This window comes from Daphnia pulex, chromosome 3, assembly GCF_021134715.1.
Source record: "Daphnia pulex isolate KAP4 chromosome 3, ASM2113471v1".
NCBI lineage: Eukaryota > Metazoa > Arthropoda > Branchiopoda > Diplostraca > Daphniidae > Daphnia > Daphnia pulex.
Genome location: NC_060019.1, coordinates 9,946,989 through 9,966,737, shown reverse-complemented (window position 1 = coordinate 9,966,737; position 19,749 = coordinate 9,946,989). Strand labels below are relative to the sequence as shown.

At 46.1% G+C, this 19,749-nt stretch overlaps 1 protein-coding gene across 13 annotated transcripts in view; it reads right to left on the bottom strand.

Moving 5' to 3' along the window:
• The window catches only part of LOC124191042 (ankyrin-2-like), a 42,373-nt gene extending 22,903 nt beyond the window's left edge, over positions 1 to 19,470 (bottom strand). For 4 of the 13 annotated variants that reach the window (XM_046584005.1, XM_046584015.1, XM_046584008.1 and 1 more), the window contains exons 1-16: positions 18,613 to 19,470; positions 7,943 to 8,044; positions 6,576 to 6,708; positions 6,001 to 6,320; positions 5,743 to 5,871; positions 5,143 to 5,637; positions 4,871 to 5,068; positions 4,490 to 4,786; positions 4,246 to 4,386; positions 3,885 to 4,139; positions 3,277 to 3,778; positions 3,035 to 3,134; positions 2,032 to 2,100; positions 872 to 1,096; positions 641 to 801; positions 332 to 543 (exon numbers count right to left, since the gene is read on the bottom strand). In XM_046584005.1, coding sequence (XP_046439961.1) covers positions 332 to 543; positions 641 to 801; positions 872 to 1,096; positions 2,032 to 2,100; positions 3,035 to 3,134; positions 3,277 to 3,778; positions 3,885 to 4,139; positions 4,246 to 4,386; positions 4,490 to 4,786; positions 4,871 to 5,068; positions 5,143 to 5,637; positions 5,743 to 5,871; positions 6,001 to 6,320; positions 6,576 to 6,708; positions 7,943 to 8,044; positions 18,613 to 18,774 — 3,501 coding nt within the window. In that variant the 5' untranslated portion in view covers positions 18,775 to 19,470. Of the gene's footprint in view, positions 1 to 331; positions 544 to 640; positions 802 to 871; positions 1,097 to 1,662; positions 1,681 to 2,031; positions 2,101 to 3,034; positions 3,135 to 3,276; positions 3,779 to 3,884; positions 4,140 to 4,245; positions 4,387 to 4,489; positions 4,787 to 4,870; positions 5,069 to 5,142; positions 5,638 to 5,742; positions 5,872 to 6,000; positions 6,321 to 6,575; positions 6,709 to 7,942; positions 8,045 to 9,407; positions 10,471 to 11,987; positions 12,421 to 13,811; positions 13,848 to 15,268; positions 15,651 to 18,612 lie in introns of those variants that run through there. The other 9 variants (XM_046584014.1, XM_046584016.1, XM_046584009.1 and 6 more) reach the window with 7 other exon arrangements.
• Between the last annotated feature and the right edge of the window lie 279 nt (positions 19,471 to 19,749).

Below are 19,749 nucleotides of genomic sequence, written 5' to 3'. Positions count from 1 at the left end.
AGGGCGAACTACTCAACTACTCGACAGAGAAACTAGAGAGGTTCCGTGATCTAATAGAGTGTGAAGAGCGAATGTTATAGAGGATATGATCAATCTGATAGAATTTCAAATGAGAAATTAAAAAAATAAAAATAAAAAAAAATAAATAAAAAAGAGAATTCGGAGAAAGGAGAGAGAGAGAGGAAAAGAGAGATTCTCGTTTTTTAATGGGTGGGCGGGGGGCCGGGCAAAACTACCAGATGAGAGAGAATCGCTTCTTTTTTGGGATGTGATTGACGGTGATCTTTTTCCACGGTCCCGAGTAGTTAGGTCGCAATTTGGCCAGATTTACCTGTAGTCCCACTTTGATCTTCTTGGTGAGGGCGCCAGGCGGGAAGACGGCCTGCACTTGGGGCACCACAGAGGACGAGACCATGCCACCGTCGGGACCGATGGCGTGAACCTCCTGGCGAACGCGGGACACGATGGCAAAGTACTGCGGGAAATCCGTCGTCAAAATGCGGGTGATCCGGTGCGTGTTCATGTCCTCCAGCTGACCCATATCTGTCGGGAAAAAAAAAAAAATAAAAATAAATAAAGAAAAGAAAAAAAAAGTCGGTCAGGTTTAATGAGAAATGAATGAATTCATTCAATTTCAAACCTTCTCCGTCGAAACTCTCGTTGAGAACTTCTTGGACGGCTTCTTCCGTCGCCTCCAGCGTGTGTTCCCTCCACGTTTCGCCGTTGTCGCTTCGCAAGACGATGATCTCGCGCTCCTTACCGCGCAGAGCAGCGAAATGTGGAACTTCGATAATAACCGGCCTGTCGAAATCGTTTACAATTATTTTTTTTTAACGCGTGAATTTCTTTTACGAAGAATATTTGATTTTACCCAAGAAATTTGGCGGCCGAAGGTCCCAATTCCAAGATGCGGCTGGCCAAAGCCTCGCCTTCCATCAGCGGCGGAGGATGTACCAGTTTGTCCTTCTTCAGGTAGCGACAGGTGATCCGCATGGGGCAGGCGGCCTTGCGGGGCGGGATGATGACACGGACGCCACTGTGTCGACATCCGCGCATTGCCCCGCCGCGAGCGTCCACCATAAAACTGACCAAGAACCTGGAAAATGTCCCGGATAAAAAAAAAAGGTGGAATCGTCAAAAATCACCGGTCTACTTGTATTTTGCGGTGTGTGATGTCGGTGGAAGGAAAAAAAAATTCAAAAAAGAAATTTCGAAGCCGCCGCAAAATTAACCGACACCTACACACACAGCGCACGCAACGGAACATTGAAAGCCGATGATCAACAATAACCCCCGCCGGATATGTGATCCGGGCGGGCGTGTGAATGAAACTCAAGACGACCATAACGGCGGCGACTACTACAACTAACCACTACTATACTCCTATTACCATCAAAGAAATGGAAAAAAAATAAAAAAAATAAATAAAAGAATTGATTTTTTAAAAATTGAAAAAATTTGAAAAAATGTAAATTTTTTGGTTAAAAATTTTTTCTAAAATAAACTACGAATTTTAACTACGATAAACAGCAATGAAATGTAGTCAAGAGGAGCGGCGGTCATGCTAAGAGATAAATTAGGCCGACGGAAGAATGTTTGTTTTGACGACAACCAAACAGAATAGGCGCGCAAAAAGGGCACCAGATGTTTCGATCCACTTACGTTTTCCATTTAAGTCTCCTGTTAGAAGTTGAGCGTGGCACAGAAAAAAGGGGGCAAGCAAAGAAAAAAGAGAGATATATATAGGATGTGTTACATGTGTTAGAAATGTCACGTTAGTTAGTACGAAAATGAAAGAAAATGTCCGCGGTAGTAATCGAAAATGGTCAGATGTCGAGGTTATTCCGGATTCCAAAAGCCAATTCAAATGCGGGATGGGTCTAATTTATATGCCATCCCCCTACCCCCGACCCCTACTCCGCTCGTGTTAGTTTCTCGTGCGCACGGTTAGTTTTCAAACACAACGTCGAGGGAAGTCAATTAAAAAACAAACGAGAAAACAAATAAACCAATTTGTGATATAATGCCAACCTGGAACGCCACATTCCCGTACCCTTGGATGCCAATGACCACAGGGAGTCGTCTAGCACGCTGGGATTGCTGGGTAGTTTGGGTTGATTGGATTTTTGTTTGTTTAAGGAGAGGTGAAAACGAGTTTTAACGGGTGCGGGTATTTGAGTGCGGATTCAGTGCAGGCCGGGCAAAATAAAAATCCAATTAGAAAAATTAGAAAATAAAAATAAAACAAAAAAACAAGTTTTCCAAGTTGCGTAGTGCACCAAACATCACACACACACACACACACCCAACACGAATGAAAAAAATAAAACAAAAACAAAAATAACAATCGGCGCTAGTGTTGTTGTTTTTTCCTCCTCAAAATTCCAACCCCTTTCGAACCGAACATGGGAAAGAATGTGAGGACACAGCGGGCCGATATTACACCACCACGAGAAAAATATTCCGGTAATAGAAACGAGAGAGAGAGAGAGACGGAATGGAAATAACAGACACACAGACACAATTTCGTTTCCCCCAGCTGGACGAACACAGACATGCCCTTTTAAAAATAAGAACCGTGCAAATAAAAAAGTAAGTGAACATGTCCGTCCCCCCGTTGTTATCCGTTTCGACACCAGGCTGCACACACACACACACACACAAGAGTCACAAAAAAAAGGGAGGAGAAAGAGGTGGCACCCAAAAATAGAAGAAGAAGAAGAAATCCCGAGGAAATGTACATTTCCGAGTCATCCATCTAAGTTTCTCGTTAACTTTTTTCCTAAATTGTCATCAACTAGAATTGGTTGTCTTTCAATGAAAGACTTTAATTACGGACCGGGGCCGTTTTTTTGTTGTTGTTTCTGTTTGGGAGGGTTCCCAGCTATTTCTTTTTGAAGGGGTGTCGACTCTCGCATGCGCTTAATATTATTTAACAAAATGGTGGGTTTAAAAATAAATGATCTATCCACTTACTAAGATTTAAAAAAAAAAAGACTCTGTGAAAATATGAAAGAAAAGAAAAAGATCTTACCCGATGCTGACGGGCTGGCGCGCCAGATCGACGTTATCCGGTGCGTAATTACCGCTGAACTGGGCGTATCCTTCTTTGGCCGCCAGAATGGATTCCTCAACTGGAAAAATAAAATAATAATATTTTTGTTACATCAAGATCGAACGGTTGAGCTCAATTTGACAACTTCCGTCCCAGACATCCGTGGGGGATTCGAAAACAAAAAAAATTAAATTCAAATTTTTGTTTGTTTTTAAATTTACCGCCAGAATTTCGGCGCTCGTCGCCCATTCCGTCCATGGGCATCGAGTCGTCGCCCAGTGATTTCATCTCGTCGACCGTCAGGTATCGGTACGAATGGTCTCCCAGGACGCCGTCCTCGCCTCCTTCGTCCTCCGAGTCGGACATGAACGTCTCCTGCATCGTCTCCGGCGCCTGGACCCGGTACTTCTCCTCGATGATGGTCGTCGTCGTTGTCGTAATCGTCGTCTCCGTCACCACCTTCAGCGTCTCGATGACCGTGATGTAGCCCAGCTTCTGAGCGATCGACAGGGCCGTCTGCCCCTGACTGGTGACTGCATTCGGCGTGGCTCCGCTCTCCAGCAGGAGATTGACAATCATGGGGTGGCCTTGCTGGGCAGCCTGGTGCATTGGCGTGTAGCCTTGGCTCGTGACGGCGTCAATCTGGCTCTGGTGGCCAAGCAGGAAGCGGACCATGTTCATCTGGCCAAAATGGCAAGCCACGTGCAGTGGGGTGTAGCCGCTCTGCGTTAACGCAAATTGAAATCAATCAAAGGACCGCGATTAGAATCAATGAGTCGTCAAATCACAAAACATTTAGAGAATTTTCTTTTTTTGTTTTGGTTTTCACCTTCGTCTGGGCGTTGATTTCCGCATTGTTCTTGACCAATATGGCGGCCACGTTGACGCGGTCCTCCTGGGCACAGAGATGCAACGGCGTCAGTCCGTTCTTGGCCTCGTAGTTGGGCTCGGCTTGGTGTTCCATCAGGAGCGTCGACATGTCCGTGTGTCCCTCCTGGGCGCTGAGGTGGAGCGGCGTGAAACCGGCCTTGGACTCGGCGTTCGTCTGGGCGCCATACTCCAGCAGTGTCGTTGCAATGTCCATCTGTGCACAAACAAAAGGCGGAGGCGGTTAGAAATCCCCTGCGGATGGAACAGCATAAGAAGAGAGAGAGAAACAAATCAAAGATTTGTCTTAGACTCCAACTGACTTGGTTCTTCTTTGCGGCGATGTGCAGCGGAGTGTATCCATTCTTGGCGGCGGCGTGAGGCGAGGCACCTTTGTCCAGCAGGAGCAGAGCCACGCTCTGGTGATCGTAGTGACTGGCCACGTGCAGTGGTGTCACGCCATTCTATTGGCAATACCACAATGGGCAAATAATAAAAAGAGAATTGAGAATCCACCAGGATCGATAAGCAGAAATCTTTTGTCTTCCTGAACTGTATTGTGTGTACCTTGCCCTGGGCGTCGACCGGAGCATCCTTCTGGATGAGCAGCCGGGCCACTTTGATGTTGCCGTACTTGGCGGCCAAGTGCAGAGGTGTGAAGCCGCGCTTGGTGGCCGCCGTGTTGTTGGCGCCGTGCTCCAGCAGGACGGCCGCCACTTCATCCTGGCCCTCCTTTGCCGCAATGTGCAGCGGCGTGTACATGTCTTTGGTGACGGCGTCCAGGTCGGCGCTGTGCTGGAGCAATAGCATGACAATGTCCACGTTGCCCAGCCTCGACGCAATGTGCAACGGAGTTTGCTGCTCCTGTTCATCATTTTAAAAAAAGAAAAGTTAGGCACAAATTTCCGGCAGGCCATAAAAATCTTTTTCTTTTTTCTTATTTTTTACCCTTGCCCGGGCGTCGACTTGGGCGTTATTGCGGAGCAGGATGCGGACAATGTCCGTCTGATTGGCCCTGGCCGCCAAATGGAGTGGCGCCTCTCCGCGCATCGTGGGCGCATTGGCGTTGGCGCCGTGCTGGAGTAGGTAGATGACAATGTTCATGCAGCCCATAAAGCTGGCCACGTGAAGCGGAGTCAATCCCGACTGGAATAAAAAAAATGGGAAAAAATTAATTTCAGGATTTTTCAGGATCTTTTTTATTTTTAATTTGTTGTTACCTCCGTCGTGGCTTCGATGGAAGCGCCATGTTTGAGGAGGAGCTCGATGACTTTGATGCGGTTCTTCTTGCAGGCGATGTGGAGCGGAGTGAAGCCGTTGAGGGCCCTCGAGTTGGGGTCGGCCTTGCGGTCCAGCAGCAGTTTGGCGACGCGGACGTGGCCGCAGTGGGCGGCGACATGGAGGGCCGTCAGATAGTCGACGGTGACTTCGTCGACAGGAGCCTTGTGATGGAGGAGGATCCGTCCGGCGTCGACGTGATCGCCCTGGGCCGCCATGTGCAGCGGAGCCAGGCCGTTCTTGGTCTTGCTCGAGATGGGGGCCCCGCGTTCCAGGAGCAGGTCGACCACCGTCTCGTGGCCGGAACGGGCGGCGCAGTGGAGCGGCGTCAGTCCGTCGCGAGTCTTAGCCTCCAGCTGAGCGTGCCGATCCAGCAGCAAAGCCGCCATATTGGCTTTACCCCATTTGGCCGCCACGTGAAGCGGAGTGATGTGATGCTTTTTTGTGTTAGGAAAGAGAAAGAAAGAGAGAAAAATAAAATAAAATATTCCAAAACGATTCATCATCATCCAGGACATTAAATTGACGTGCGCCTATAGTACCTTGGCCAGGAAGTTGACGTCGGCGCCCTTTTGGACCAGTAAACTGGCGATATTCTCATTTCCGTAGTGGGCCGCAATGTGCAGTGGGGTGAATCCACTTTTGGACGTCACGTCAGGGTTGTGATCGCTCTACAATTACCAAAAAATAAAAATAAAAATAACGATAACAAAAGGGGTTTTCATCATTAATGACGGGCAGGTGCAACAACTCAAGGGGAGGGGGGTGAGCTGAACCCAATGGAAATGATGTTTGAATACCTGGAGAAGAAGAGCGGCGGCTTTGCAATCGTCTTTCTTAGCGGCAATGTGCAGGGCTGGCAGTCGAACTTTGCCTCTCGTGTCGTTTTCCAGGAGGACGGACACGACCTTGTCGTGTCCCTGCTGCAGAGCCACGGCGAGCGGAGTGAATCCGTCCTCTGTGGCCAGACTCTGGTTGGCGCCGTTGGCCAGCAAGAAGCGGACGACTCCGTCGTGGTTCTCCTGGGCCGCCATGTAGAGCGGAGTGAATCCATTCTGCGACTGGACGTTGACGGAAGCGCCCTGGAGCACCAGGATCTTGACCACTTCCTCCTGTCCGGCTGTGAATTGCAAATTTGTCCATTTGTTTACATTTCCAATTTTTAAAAGACCCGCAATTGTGTCGGTGTCAAACTGTCGACAAGGAGCCAGATGGCTCCTAACAAACCAAACAAGAAATCCTTTTTTGCCGAATCATTTTCCACTCGAGTGGAATTTAATTTTCAGGGTGCGTCGGTGGCAAGTGGCTGACGTCATCTCTTCAAACCAACCAACCAAAAGAAAAAGGAAAGGAAAAAAGATGAAGCAATATTTACCGAGCGATGCGATGTGCAGGGCAGTGTTGCCTTTCTTGGTGGCCGAATCGACGGCGGCGCCGCGTTTCAACAGCTCCGTCACGACGTCAACGTGGCCTTCCTTGGAAGCCAGATGTAGGGCATTCAATCCATTCTATTTTTTTTCGTTTTTCGATGGGCGGATGGCAAGAAACCGTATAAAAGAAGGGGGGAAGAAACACCAAAAAAGTCAAATCAATACACACACACATTTCTGTTATAAATATCCTTATTGTTATAGATGTTGGATACGGTGGGGGTGAAAAAAAGGGTAGGGCCACTTGTTCCATGTAGACGACAACCGAATCAATTGCCATTGGATACGGTGGCGGAGCAACGCCAATCGATTCCGTCTCGGATTCCTTGCCCCACCCAGTTTTTGCGGGGGGATTTTTCTGGTTGGATTTGTATTTTTAACAGGGGGAAGGGGACTACCCCCCAACACTGATTAAGGAAACGGTATATTATATCTATCTATCTGATCTAGATGAAACTAAATCATACACACTCGGTCGTTGCGTGACGCGTTCGGCCGAGAGGGTGGGAACAGTGGGGGGGGGGGATATCTAACCTAACCCCTCCTGGAAGTAGGTGGAAAACCAACATGGCGTTTTGAGTTAGACTCTCTCTCTCTCTGTCTCTCGCTTTTTCCCTATGCGTTCCGACTCATTTATAATCGAACTGGTGGCAGCAGTCAGCCAAAGAGCCTTTTGGAAGAACGACGAAGGGATGTGGAGACGGTGGGGGTTGCTTTTGCTACACCCAGCGGCGACGACAAGTATTGATTGCCCCCCCTCCCTAGCAGGAGGGACCGGGCCGGCAACAAAAGACGATGACAGCTCTCCGAAAAGGAGCTAGAGTAGAGAGAGAGAGAGAAAGATGGCAATCGCAAACAAACAGCAGGAGCAGCAGCATGGCCGAAGCAAAACGGTGGATGACATTTCCACAGAATGTTTCTTTCTTTCGTTCTTTCTTTCTTTCTTTCCAGCTCAGGCTTTTATCAATTCGGATCGTGTGTCGTCGCCGTCTATCCGACGCTTCGCTAAAGGGTCTTCCCTCCCAAAAAGTTCCGTCCCTTCCAAAAGGTGCTGTCGGCTCAATGGAATGAAAGAAAAAGGAGAAGGACCGGGCTCCGCTCCGCTGGAGGATCGATCGATATAATTTCATTATTGTTGCCACCATGAAGATGAGCCAACAACCAAACGTATCAAAAGTCTCCGCAAACTTTTTCCTCAATTTACCGACGGCCTGACGTTTGGCTTTTTATCATCCAAGAGAGAGAGAGAAGAGTCTACACACAAAATCAGAAAAGTTTGGTAAAAAGAAAAAGTTGAGTTTGAAATATTTACCGCGTTGCTTGTGTTGATGTCGGTGTTGTTCTTCAAATGGTCGAGAACCTTGTCCAGGTGGCCGTCGCGTGCCGAGCGTAGGAAACCGGCCTTGGCGTCCGACTGGAAAATAAAATAGACGAAAGAGAGAGAGAAAGAAGGAGAAAAATCAATTATTTCGGTTGTTTGTTCGCCTCCCTCCAATCATGATCAACACAGACACACAGAGACAAAACAACAACAACAACCAAACAACTTCTTCTTTTTTCTGTTCTACCGCCCTGGGAAAGAAATAAAAAACAAAACAGGATATCTATATATTACGGACCATCGTCTATCCATCCCAGAGATTACCAAGATAAGAGAAGAAGGAAAAAGAAAAAACAAAAGGGGAAAATCCATACTGGCGGAATACGGATTATAATGAGGGATCGAGAGGGAGAGAGACGGGCTTTCGTGAGAAAATGGGCAGGAAAAAAAAACGAAAAAAACAACAGGGAAGAGCTAAGAAGAAGTGGATTACAATCAGCCCGAGTAGATATATATATACGTGGTTGGCGGTAGTAGTAAAACTAGTCGCAATTGACCTCGTGTCACGAAACGGTTCCCAGCCCCGAAATAAATCAATACCATAAGAGAAACCGGCTGGGGGAGAGGGGGGATACGAACTTACTACACTTTTCGGTAGTGGTGTAGTACGTACGTACGTTATAGATGTGTGTGTGCACACACACACACAAACAACAACTAGACATAATAAGGGCCTCCAAAAAACAATTGGGCACGCATTCATTATTCCTCCAATTCAATAAACACCCTCTTCTTCCGGAAACCTTCAACTTCAACACACACACAACACACACACACAAGATGAAGTGTGTGAGATATTATATAATCAAGTCTCAAATGACACCCGACAATGGCCAGGAGCTTGTCTTATCTATTTTTTCAATCCCCCATCCATGCCCATTTCGAGTGTTTTTGACCCATTTGAATGAACGGCGTCATCTTCAAACAACTTAAATTTCAAAAGAGAATTAATTGGGAGTGGGGAGAATCAAAATTTGGGCGCCATTCAATGACGTTTTGGGTTGTTGGTTACATGTCCCCCCCGCTCCCTACCAACACCACCAACTTTCTTCTCGTTTTTGCGTTTACGCCAGTGAGGATTTTTGGGTGGGGTGGAATCACGTGACTCATCCTCTCTCTCCTAGCGACGCTGCCATTCCCCTACCCCCTTCTTGAAAGGCAAGAGTATCGACCGGCGCGCCGCCGCAACCCGCCGCCGCTTACTCCGCCAGCGCCCCACCGACTCCTCTTTAACCATGTACATACGCGGATACGCCAAAAAACTTCGTACCGAAACAAAAAAAAAACGACGCCCAGAAAAGCGGATGCAACTTTATGCGCCAAATGAATTCAAAAAGATGATGGGAACAACATAATGGGTCTGTGTCTGTCCACCCTGATCCAACTTTGGACTTACCATTCCGGCACCGGATGAACTGTTTTCCGTGACCATCTTTTATGTTTTGGAAATAGAGATTGTTGAAATGTATTAAGATGTTGACGTTTGGTTTTGATCGGATAACAAAACCAAAACGAAAACAAAAAAAAAAGGGAGAGAGAGATCCTCCCAGTTGTTTCTTCTTGATTTCCTTCTTCTTCCTTCTAGACGGGCATTATTTTGAACCGCCCACGCACACACACACACACACGCACTCTACACTAACTGACACAACTGGGCGAATGCAAAATCACTGGGAATTTTCGAGACTTTGGCGCAAATTTCTTTTCTTTTCTCTTTTTGTTATTTTAATTTTCAAACAAAAAAAAGGATCGAGGAGAGACGCTGGAACGTGAACTGTTCGTCAGTGTTCCGTGTGTCCGTGTGTGTTGAACATCAAGTCGGAATAAGGGAAATGACAATCCCCTTTTTTCTCCTTCTCCTTATTCCTCCTCCTTCTCTGTGCTGGGAGGATAAACACGGCGCCGGCGCCGATGGGTTCACATACTGGGGAGGACCCACTCACTGGCGCATACGTCATTGTTAAAAGGCAACGCTGGCCCAACGAGCTTTAAAGCCTCCCTGATACCCCCAAGAGAAAAAGCAACCCCACCCTGCTAACCCCCCCCCCTCCACCCACCCCACTCCTCCTTCTGCTTGTGTGTCTAGTGTAGTGTGAGCACGGGATCAGGTCGATCGATAATCAAGTGCCATTTTCTCTAGCCAGCAAAGGAGGAAAAAGAAAGAGAAAGCGGATAAATAATTCCGGCCCAGTCAACCATTCTCCTCCGCTCTTGCGGAGGCCTTTAAAACTAACGTCAATATCGATTATGATGATGTTATATCCCCCCGACCCCATCCCTCCTTTTGCATTTCCATCTCGGCCAAAGACTCTTTCTTTTCTATGTGTATGCCCCGGCGCTTCCGGATGGCGACCAATTGATTCCGGATGAACTGATTGTCAATTGGGCCCACCTCCTTTGTCCCCTTCCGTTCCGCCTTTTTTTCCTGCTCAATCCGATCAGCTCCGCGGAATTTCGCGCACGCAAATCAAATCGGCGAATTCAATTTTCCATCCAAAGCATTTCCCCATTTTACCTTGGCCGTTTATCTTTCTTCCTTTGAAGAAAAGAAACAAAACGAAACAGTTTGACAGGTGCCGGTCGTACAAGACAACCATCTGTTCTTCCATTCACCAAAAGAAAGACAGAAAAAACTGGTCCACCTATGACGCAATTCGAAAATGTCTCTTGTGATGTGAATGTCAGCGACTCCACCTACTGGGCCCTCCTATAGCTGGAAGGGGGGTGCATATTTAAAAAAGACACAACTACTCCGACACGTTGATGGACATGTCGACGAGATAAAATATACCCCCCCACTGAAAATACTCAGCCAAGCGGACGGCCGAACAAGCCAAACACACAAATGACGAAACACACACAAACACACATTGAGCGCGAACATATTTTTCGGTTCATTCAACCGAATCGAATTTCCCGCGCGCTCAAAACACAATCGAGAAAAAATTTCGTTTTTTTTTTTATTTTAATTTCCCAGTTGATTTTTGAGCATAGGGGGGAAAAATTGACCGAAATGGTTGGCTCAAGTTGTAAACATGTTGGGTTTGCGCTGGGCAATTGCAGTAAGTAAAAAAAAAAACGGGCAGAAAAGTTTTTCGGGTAAAAGGGAAGCGAGGGCGCGCAGGCCAGCGCCAGGCCGGGCTGGGCCAGGGGAGCGCGGGCGCGTGTGTGTTATGCGCTCGCGCGGGCATATGGCGCGCCGGATGGGAGACAAGAGGAAACCGGAGGAGGAGAAGAGGAAGAGAGGACGGGCCTGCTGCTGTGCGTTACTGGGGCGGATGGATCTAATTTTAGACCAAATCTACCCGCTGTCTCTCAGCTCCGCCGTAAAAAAAAAATCTCCTCATTCAGTCACCGAGAGGAGAGCGAAAAATCCTTCAAATGGGAAAAAATACCAAAGTCTCTCTACTTTCTCTTTCTCTCTACCACTGTACTAATATTAACTGTATTTATTTATACCCGCCGCCAGTGTACTACTGATACTATACTACTGGAGAGACTCGGTACACTCTCGCAAGGCCTGGGCGGGTGTTGAGTTATGAGTTACGCAAGGACGTGAAATAGGGTGGGGGGGGGGGAGACGTGGGAGTATTTAAATTACATCCGGATGGACGGCACAAGAAAGAAGCTGACGAGAGAGATTTCGTCACTTTCTTTCTTTTAATCCTCAAAGAATAACAGACGAAAGGAAAACAAGAGTTATGGGGAGGCGGATGAAAAAAGGAAATGCAAATTTAGTTTTTGTTTGTGTGTTTTTCTTTTCCTTTCTTTGCAAATCACATCCGCATTGAGTTTTTTTGGTTGGGAGGAGGAGGCAGAGCCTATAATCATCGCCATCCGGGGACTGTTTAACCTTCATCCGGCAATCAATTTAGAATCAATTCGACAAAAAATCTGATTTTCGCGCCTGTAGTAGTTTAATCCTCACATTCGATCAGGTGGGAGGATTAGGGAATCAAATGGAAAAAAAACTTACCCCCAGACTAGAGATGGATGCGAATTTCTTAAACATTGTCGTAAAAGGTTTGATTCATGTCATCCGTTAGGAAAAATAAAAAGGAGATTTTTCTTTAAACCCCAAACCGGGGACACACTCAATCAACACACTGAAACACACAAAGGCCACACAATTTCCACTTCACACTTGAACCCCAAGATAAAATGTTTGAATTTTCGCGCTCTTCTTTTTTCAAAAATTTTGATATTTTGCTATCCGATACACACACAATTTTTGTTGCCGCTAAGATTCTCTGAATCAGATTTCACACCACGCCATAATAGTTCCGCACAAGCGGAGAGCAATCGAACATCTGAGAGAGAAAGAGGAGCTAGAGGAGTTCCGGCCAAGACCCCCAAAAAACCGGCCGCGCTGTGTGTCGGTATGACGGGACCAGATGGAGAACACACACACACACACAGACACACGGGAGTGAATCTCTGTGTGAGTGTATGTGTGTTCCAGCCGTTGGCGGACGGTTTATATTTAGCCTATCCTCGGTGTGTGTCTGGTAGAGGGCGACACCGGTGCCCCGCAGACGGCACTGGTCTACCAAATATCGCCCGTCTTTTTGGCAAGACCGTGCGACTTCATTCCAAACTGACGCGTCTGCACGCAACGGCCAGTGCCAAAAAAAGAGAAAAATCACCAGGCACAAAAGAAAGGAGTAGAAAAATCGCCCCTCTCGACTTGTCGTGTCGTGTTAAAAACCAACAACTGGGCCGCAACACCTGGAACACAATCGTGAGACCTCCTACCCGGTGACCGCTGCGTAGTCAAATCATTTGACATGACAAAAAACCACGCAAAAAGAGAAAACAGAAAAATAAAAAAGATTTTTTCGACCATATCATCATGATGGATGGCTGACGGATGGGACCTCCACCCAAGCGACTCATATAATCAACAAATAAAAAAGTGACGCAATCCTGGTCGGATGTGAATCGCGACAATGACAGCCGTGCCCGGCAGCGGGATTCCCGTCCGACCCATTTTATGGAACATCCGTCATCGACATCAAATTTGTTTGTTATTCGAGATTTTCTTTTTTTGTTTTAAATTGCCAACGGGGTGAAAACGGCAAATCTTTTAGCAGATTAAGTTGCAATCGCAGAGCGTGTCGACGTTTGTTCCCACTAATTCGTCCGATATGAAAAAGCCCGAAAAAGAAGGCAGAATAAGGCTCGGCGTTAAGCGAAAAAGGAATACAAGTGGAATAGAATAAAAATAAAAAAGACATTCCATCACGTCTGAATTGGATTAGACGTTTGGGGAGAGTCCAATCCAATTTGGAACTAGTCGAGAGCTGCGACTCGTGAGTGTGTCTCATCTGAATGTTTCCTTTTTTTTCCCGTCCAGTTGGACGAGAGAGGTGGATGGAGTCTATTATGTTACACAGGATGACACGATCTTTCTTTTTCTCTTTTTTTGTTCCCCCCAAAGCTATTCTTTCGTTGTGCAAATACCCAGACATGTACGGCCCAGCAGTGTCTACACGCGCCATTGAAAGTCGGGAGGACCCGGCGGGATTCTCTAGTCCCGCTTCTCTCTCATAAAAGAGGGCAAACGCCATCTACAGAGGGATTTTGAAAATCCATCCTCAATAGCCAATGTTTTGTTTTGTTTTACCTTTTTGGTGGTGTTGCTGTGTTGTTCTAGGGCGTGGTTAACTAACTAAGAGAATGTCTTATTTTTTAAAAAATAAACTTATGCGATAAGAAAATGGATGTCTGGCTATTTTTTCAAAGCGGACGCAATGCGGATCCATGCGGGACCACCAATCGGCGGATGGGAGTCAAATACCTGCCGCTTCCAACAGCTAATTCGTGTGGCACTCACCTGTCAGAAAAAAGAAAAATAGAAAGAAAAAAAAAGAGGGACATTAGTCATCAATCATTCTCGCTTCTAGGCATCAGCCTAGAATTAGCTAGCTCCAAATATCAATAGTTGGTAGGGCAAACAAGAATAACAAACAAACACACACACGAAGGGACTGAAACAACAAACACTTTGAATTTTCTCGACACGCCAAAAGGTTTCAGAGTTCGTGTGTGTGTCTCGTCTTTTTTTAAGACCCACCCCGAGGGGGGGGGGGGGGGTCTAACCCTAGCTCCCCCTCTCCCTAGGTGCCTATCGACGCTCCAAACAGCCGAGAAATGTTCGAAACCGTTCGACGTCTTCCTTCCTTCCTCCCCCTCCTTCTCTTCCGGTCGCGGCTAGCCAATAGTGACGTCATCCGGAATAACAACAATGTCAACCCATTCAGCCTACTTATGTACGTTCTAAAGACTCGACTCTTTTTAACAGTGTCGATGATTGTTTTCCGGCCTTTCGACCTTTTTTCTTTTCCCCCGACTTGCACGCCAGACGTCTGCGGGAGAGGCGGTGTAAGAACCTGCCGAGCACATTGTTGGATAATGACGCCAACACATTCCTGGCGTGGATGCAGAGAGAGAGAGAAAAAAGAAAAAAATTCCGGTTGGTTACACGGGAGGGGGGAAACATGTCAATGCATATAGCGAGTGGCGGAAAAATAATAATAAAAAGAACCAGACGAAAATACAATTCTGTACACGCGGAGAGAGAAGACCGTCTTGTGAAAAGTCGCAAGTGCGTGACCCCTTTCATCTGCTAGCAACTTGGACTGAACGAAACTGCCAAAAAGGAAGCGACTCGGCGTTCGTCACGACCGGAATACCAACCCAACAAAAAAAAAGGGTCATATTAATAGAGTCGTCTCAGACGGTCTCGGCATTTGAACGTCGTTCAGTCATCCTCCGTTTAGTCGATAAGAAGAAACAGGAAGATAGCCTCCCAAGGCAACAGAGTTCACGCGGGATTTTCTTTTTTAAAAAGGGTATATACTGTAGAGGGGCCGCAAAAGTCCTTCGTCGACCCCTACAGCATCAAAGATAGAAGATCCTTGACGCCTCACAAGTTTGTCTATCGACGGAATTTTTGCGGAGAGGCCCAGTCGGCCGCAGAGTGGACGCCACTCACGTCCTTGGGTCTAAAAATATCAGCCGACACGAAATTTAAAAAATAAATAAAAACATTCTAACAACTTTTCTCCTTCTGGTAAATTTTGATGAAACATAGCGAAAGGTGGTTCTTCTCTTGTTTAGTATGTGTGGTGGTGTTGTTTACAAAACAAATTTTTGTTTTTTAGATCCTTTAGCACTTAGAACAACACTGAAGACGACAAGTTATGTAACATTTTGACTCTACGATTTCCAGGAGAAAAGAAACGAAAGACTCACGCGGGAATTCTCGGGGACGGCTCTCGGTGATGACCGACCCATCCTCTATTTTGAGTTGACTAGTGGTGGTGGTGGGGGGTGAAAGGGATGAGATTACACACTTGTGCAATAATAATATCGATAGGGGCCGGAAAAGATGATGTTACCGATACTTTTTTTCTTTCACGACGAAAAAATAACAAATAAGTATGAAACAAAACACCCGGAGATCAAATTCAATTCCTCGAAGTTTATTTTCCCCTCCCCACTTTAATATTGAAATTTTTTTTTCTTCTTCTTCTTGAAGGTGTCGCGCGAAAATTCGAAAAAACCACCAGGGAAAATAAAAACGCTTTTTGAGAAATAAAAATTGTTTCGCACACTACTCGCTACTACGATGGCTCGACATCTACTGAGACGTCGGGTCTCGGAGCCAACGACGGCCAAGGACGTAAAGTGACGGCGGCGGAGGGGCGGATGTTCCGATCCATCTCTAGAGAAGAGGCGAGTGAAAACATACAGTGAAGAGGAGAGAAGAAAAAAAAAAGGAAAAGATAGTGAGGGCTTTGAAAAGAATAAAAGCGGCGAACGAGTTGGACAGCGCCAAAATATCCCAACCGAGGAGCAACTCTCAGCCTCACACGTACACACACACAGACAGATTTATAAATAATAGCACGAAATTGGGGTCGACTTGTGGCGGTGAAGAAGAAGAAGAAGAAAAAACTATACACACAGTGTACACACATCAATGGTAAAAGGCATAAATTAGCAGTCAGAACGATTCATCAGGAAATCCTAAATTTAGAGACAAGTCCGTTCTACTCGTGAGCACACGGCGACGACAACAACAGCTGTGTTTGCGGGCAACATGGCCAACGAGAAGCGGCGGACCGCCCAATTCGCCATTTGCGCGTATTTGCTTTCCAACTTTTTCAAATTCTCAATCAAAGGCGGGAAAGGAAAACATGATGGATCACGTGGTCCGGGAGATCCTTTTAACGACGTGAAAGGGGACAACTCATCATCATCGAGAGACACGTCGTAAATAGCTGTCATCGCATAGTGAACGGACCTGCTGTTTCTGTCGAACCTTGAAAATTTAGACATTCGGGAACGTTATTCCTTCATTCCCACCCGCTGCTCCCCCGCATTTTGTTTTTCTTGTCGGGTAAAATTAAACGAGCCGTTCACGAACTATTAAGCAAATGGAATGGACGTGACTGCATGCAAGCAAGGTATAGAGGCTGGCAGCTTCTTTTGTCGAATCACGAATCAGACGACTCGGTCCAGTTCGGATGCCGACGTTCAGTTCTGCCAACAAATTCTATTTTCGTCCCTTTTCGCTCAATTTCTTTTTCATTTTCTTCTTCTTTTTATTTTTGTAAACTGGCGCTCTTTTCAGCCATCTAGCGGTAGGATCTGAAAGCGAACGCTCATAAAAAAACAACGGGGGGTTTGTGAAGAGAAGATGTTTGGCTTGTAATCGTTTTCAAGTGGCTAGGAGGCGCTACTGCTTTTTATTTTGTCCTTCTTCCTTAAACCGAAAAAATGGAAATGGGAGCCTCTCGTTCGTGACGTGTCGATGAACCTCCCCCCCTTCGGCCGTTTAGAACCTTAAAGGTCTGTTGTTGTCTACCGTTTCACAGCAACAACACCAATCTCTGAACTGATGTCTCAAAACTGGTGTAGTCGTTCTCCTTTTTTTTGTTTTTCGTCGAGAAAAGTTCACGAAATTGAGAAGAATCGAGTTCAACCAGTTACCGCACACGCAGTCAGCCGATGCGGAGGTCAAATTTAATGACATGTCATAAGGGGGGATCGGGATTCACTGGCAAATGGCACGACCTTCGTGAATGACCTGTCGGTCACCGAAAAAAAGAAAAACAGAAAAAAAAAACAGACGAAGGAGGAAGTGAATCGTTAAAAACCTCTCGAATCCATCTCTTGATGAGCGAACGAACCGAACGAAAAAAATGGCCTCAAGGAAATGTATCACGTCATTTTTCTTTTCTCCCGAAAGAGGAGGGGAGAGACATGGAATTTAACGAGACGGCGGCTGGCAGTGCCAGTCTCTCACTCACTATAACCATGTTAAATAGGTAGCCGAACTCTTCAAATGCCAGTGAATTATTACAAGTGATGACAGACCGGCATAAACTTCTCAAATTTCTCCGCCCTCTTCTTCTTCTTCTTCAAAAAGTCTTAAAAGATCCATCGTGTCAACAACAACAACAAGGGGGGGGGGGAGTGGGGGGTTGAGAAACCTTTTTAGATTGAATAAACAAGCGAAAAAACTTGGGAGATTTCCGGAGGGGAAAGTTCTTTTCTATGTTCTCTATAAATTTGTCCGAACGACAATGATAAAAGAAGAAAGAAAAACCTTCTCCTTTTTTTCAATTTATTGTCCAGTCAGGAAATGGAGGCCTTTTTCCCGAAAACAATAGGGCGAATCTTGGCTGTCTGGCGTGTCCTTATAGCAAGTAGGAAAAATTAAAAGAGAAGAAGATGTCTTGGCTTTTCACACGACCAAAGTCTTTCACCATCAAAAAGCCAGGGGTAAGAGGGGTGGGGTGGTTGGTGGTTATAGAGTATCACGGGGCGGAGTCGGAGCAACAACCGGAAAGGATCGTCGGAGGCGCCCCTGGAATTGGAACACACACACAACAACAACCAACACGCTGTGGGTAAAGGGCCAGTGAAAATGGCAGCCGTTCCGGTTTTTGTTGTAATGTGTCTACTGTCTCTCTATATCTAAAGTTGTTGTGTGTATATCTATTCTTTTCTTTACACGAATGTCACGCTTCCTTTCCCTTTTTACTACTTACAGGACACGCGGCCATCTTCTAAACAACTTTACCTAACTCCCCCCTTCCCGAAAACAAAATTGTGCCGGAAGGCCAGCGGAAGTGTACGCACAAGAACAGGTGATTCTAGAAAAAGAGAGAGAGAGTTTTGGGGGACCCATAAAAGCGCGGGATTCACAACCGAAATTGAATGAACGAGCCAACAAAAACGAAGAAAAGACAAAAATATTTAAAATCCCGTGAAAGAAAATTAAAATTAAAAAAATGAACGTGAAAAAAGATGAGATTTCATCAATAGGATTGTTGGTCGTGTCGGGGTTCATTCTTCTTCTTCTTCTCACACCGGTGCACCTTCGTGCTTTGGTTACACAAGCTCCTTAAAAAGTATTATTCATTTTTGTTTTTCGGTTTTTCTTGGCTCAGTTTCAACTCTCACGCGCATTTTTCTTTTTTCTCGTTTTGTCTTTTTGGCTGTTGTTGTTGTTGCTCGGACAACAGAGGACGGGGGGGGATGAATAACAAAGTGACGTCACGTGTGTCGGAATAATTTATATTCACCTTTGTTATTTTGATGCTGGGAATGATGGAAGGCACTTGCAGAGTTGGCGAAGGTTCCTGGCTGCCGTTGCCGTTGATTGTGGCGGCCGTTGTTGTTGTTAACAACGTCTTGGCAGTAGCCACCGGTTCGCCACCTTCGACTTGTTCACTCTCGTTAGCCATTGGTGTGAACGAAACACACAAAGCCAGGTGCAATATTCGGTGCGTTCAAATTTCTCACTCGGATATAACCAAAAGAAGAAGAAATGAGTCGTTTTCGCCAGGGGGCGATGATCACATTCCCTTTTTATCTCTTTCTTGTGCTGGAATTCGCTTGTACGTACAGCAACAACAAAGATGGGCTGTACTTTTCTTGTGTGTGTCCCGTTTCGATTTTTTCGGACACAACCCCCAAGGTTTTTACCTCCCCTACAGCAGCAGCAGAGATGAGGACGCCGTGTTTGGAATGCTGAATTCTCTGATTTTTATGCCGGGGCCGCACCGTTCACTTTCCAGAATCGACCAGGAAAATAAATATAAAAAGAAGGGAGATCCGATCGTTGGGAGAAAGGTACACACTCATGTACAGACACACACACACACAAAACACAGATGTTGCTGCATGCAGACAACACTTTTCTTTCGAGTCGTCAATAACGGAGGGAAAAACTACACGACGGCCATTTTTCTTTCGTTTAATGTGGACGTTTGGCCCCACGAGAACCAAAGGTATTTGATGACCGACAACTATTGAAAAACGTGCAGAAACTCGAATGCGAGAGGCTTCAACTTGTTTCACTTGGTGTCTGTGGTTGTCTTGATCGTGTGTTACTTTACTCCCTGCACTAACGAGAGTGGCACTCGATCTGATCTGACCTAAGGGCTGTTGAAGGCTTTTTAAAGGCAATACTCGTCACAGTCGAATGGGTCGCCATCTAGCGTTGGAAAAATGAACGGTGGAAAAAACCACCTGTCGGATTCATTCGACCGGAATTTCCGCGTCGATTCCGACAAATAAAAAAATACGGCATTTCACAGTAAATCGGCTTATGAAATCACGCTTCATTACGTTCATTATTGACACTTGGATGTGTCTTAAGAAATGAATATCTTGTTTCGGCTTTTCAACAACCACACCGACATCTAGCGGCTGGCTTA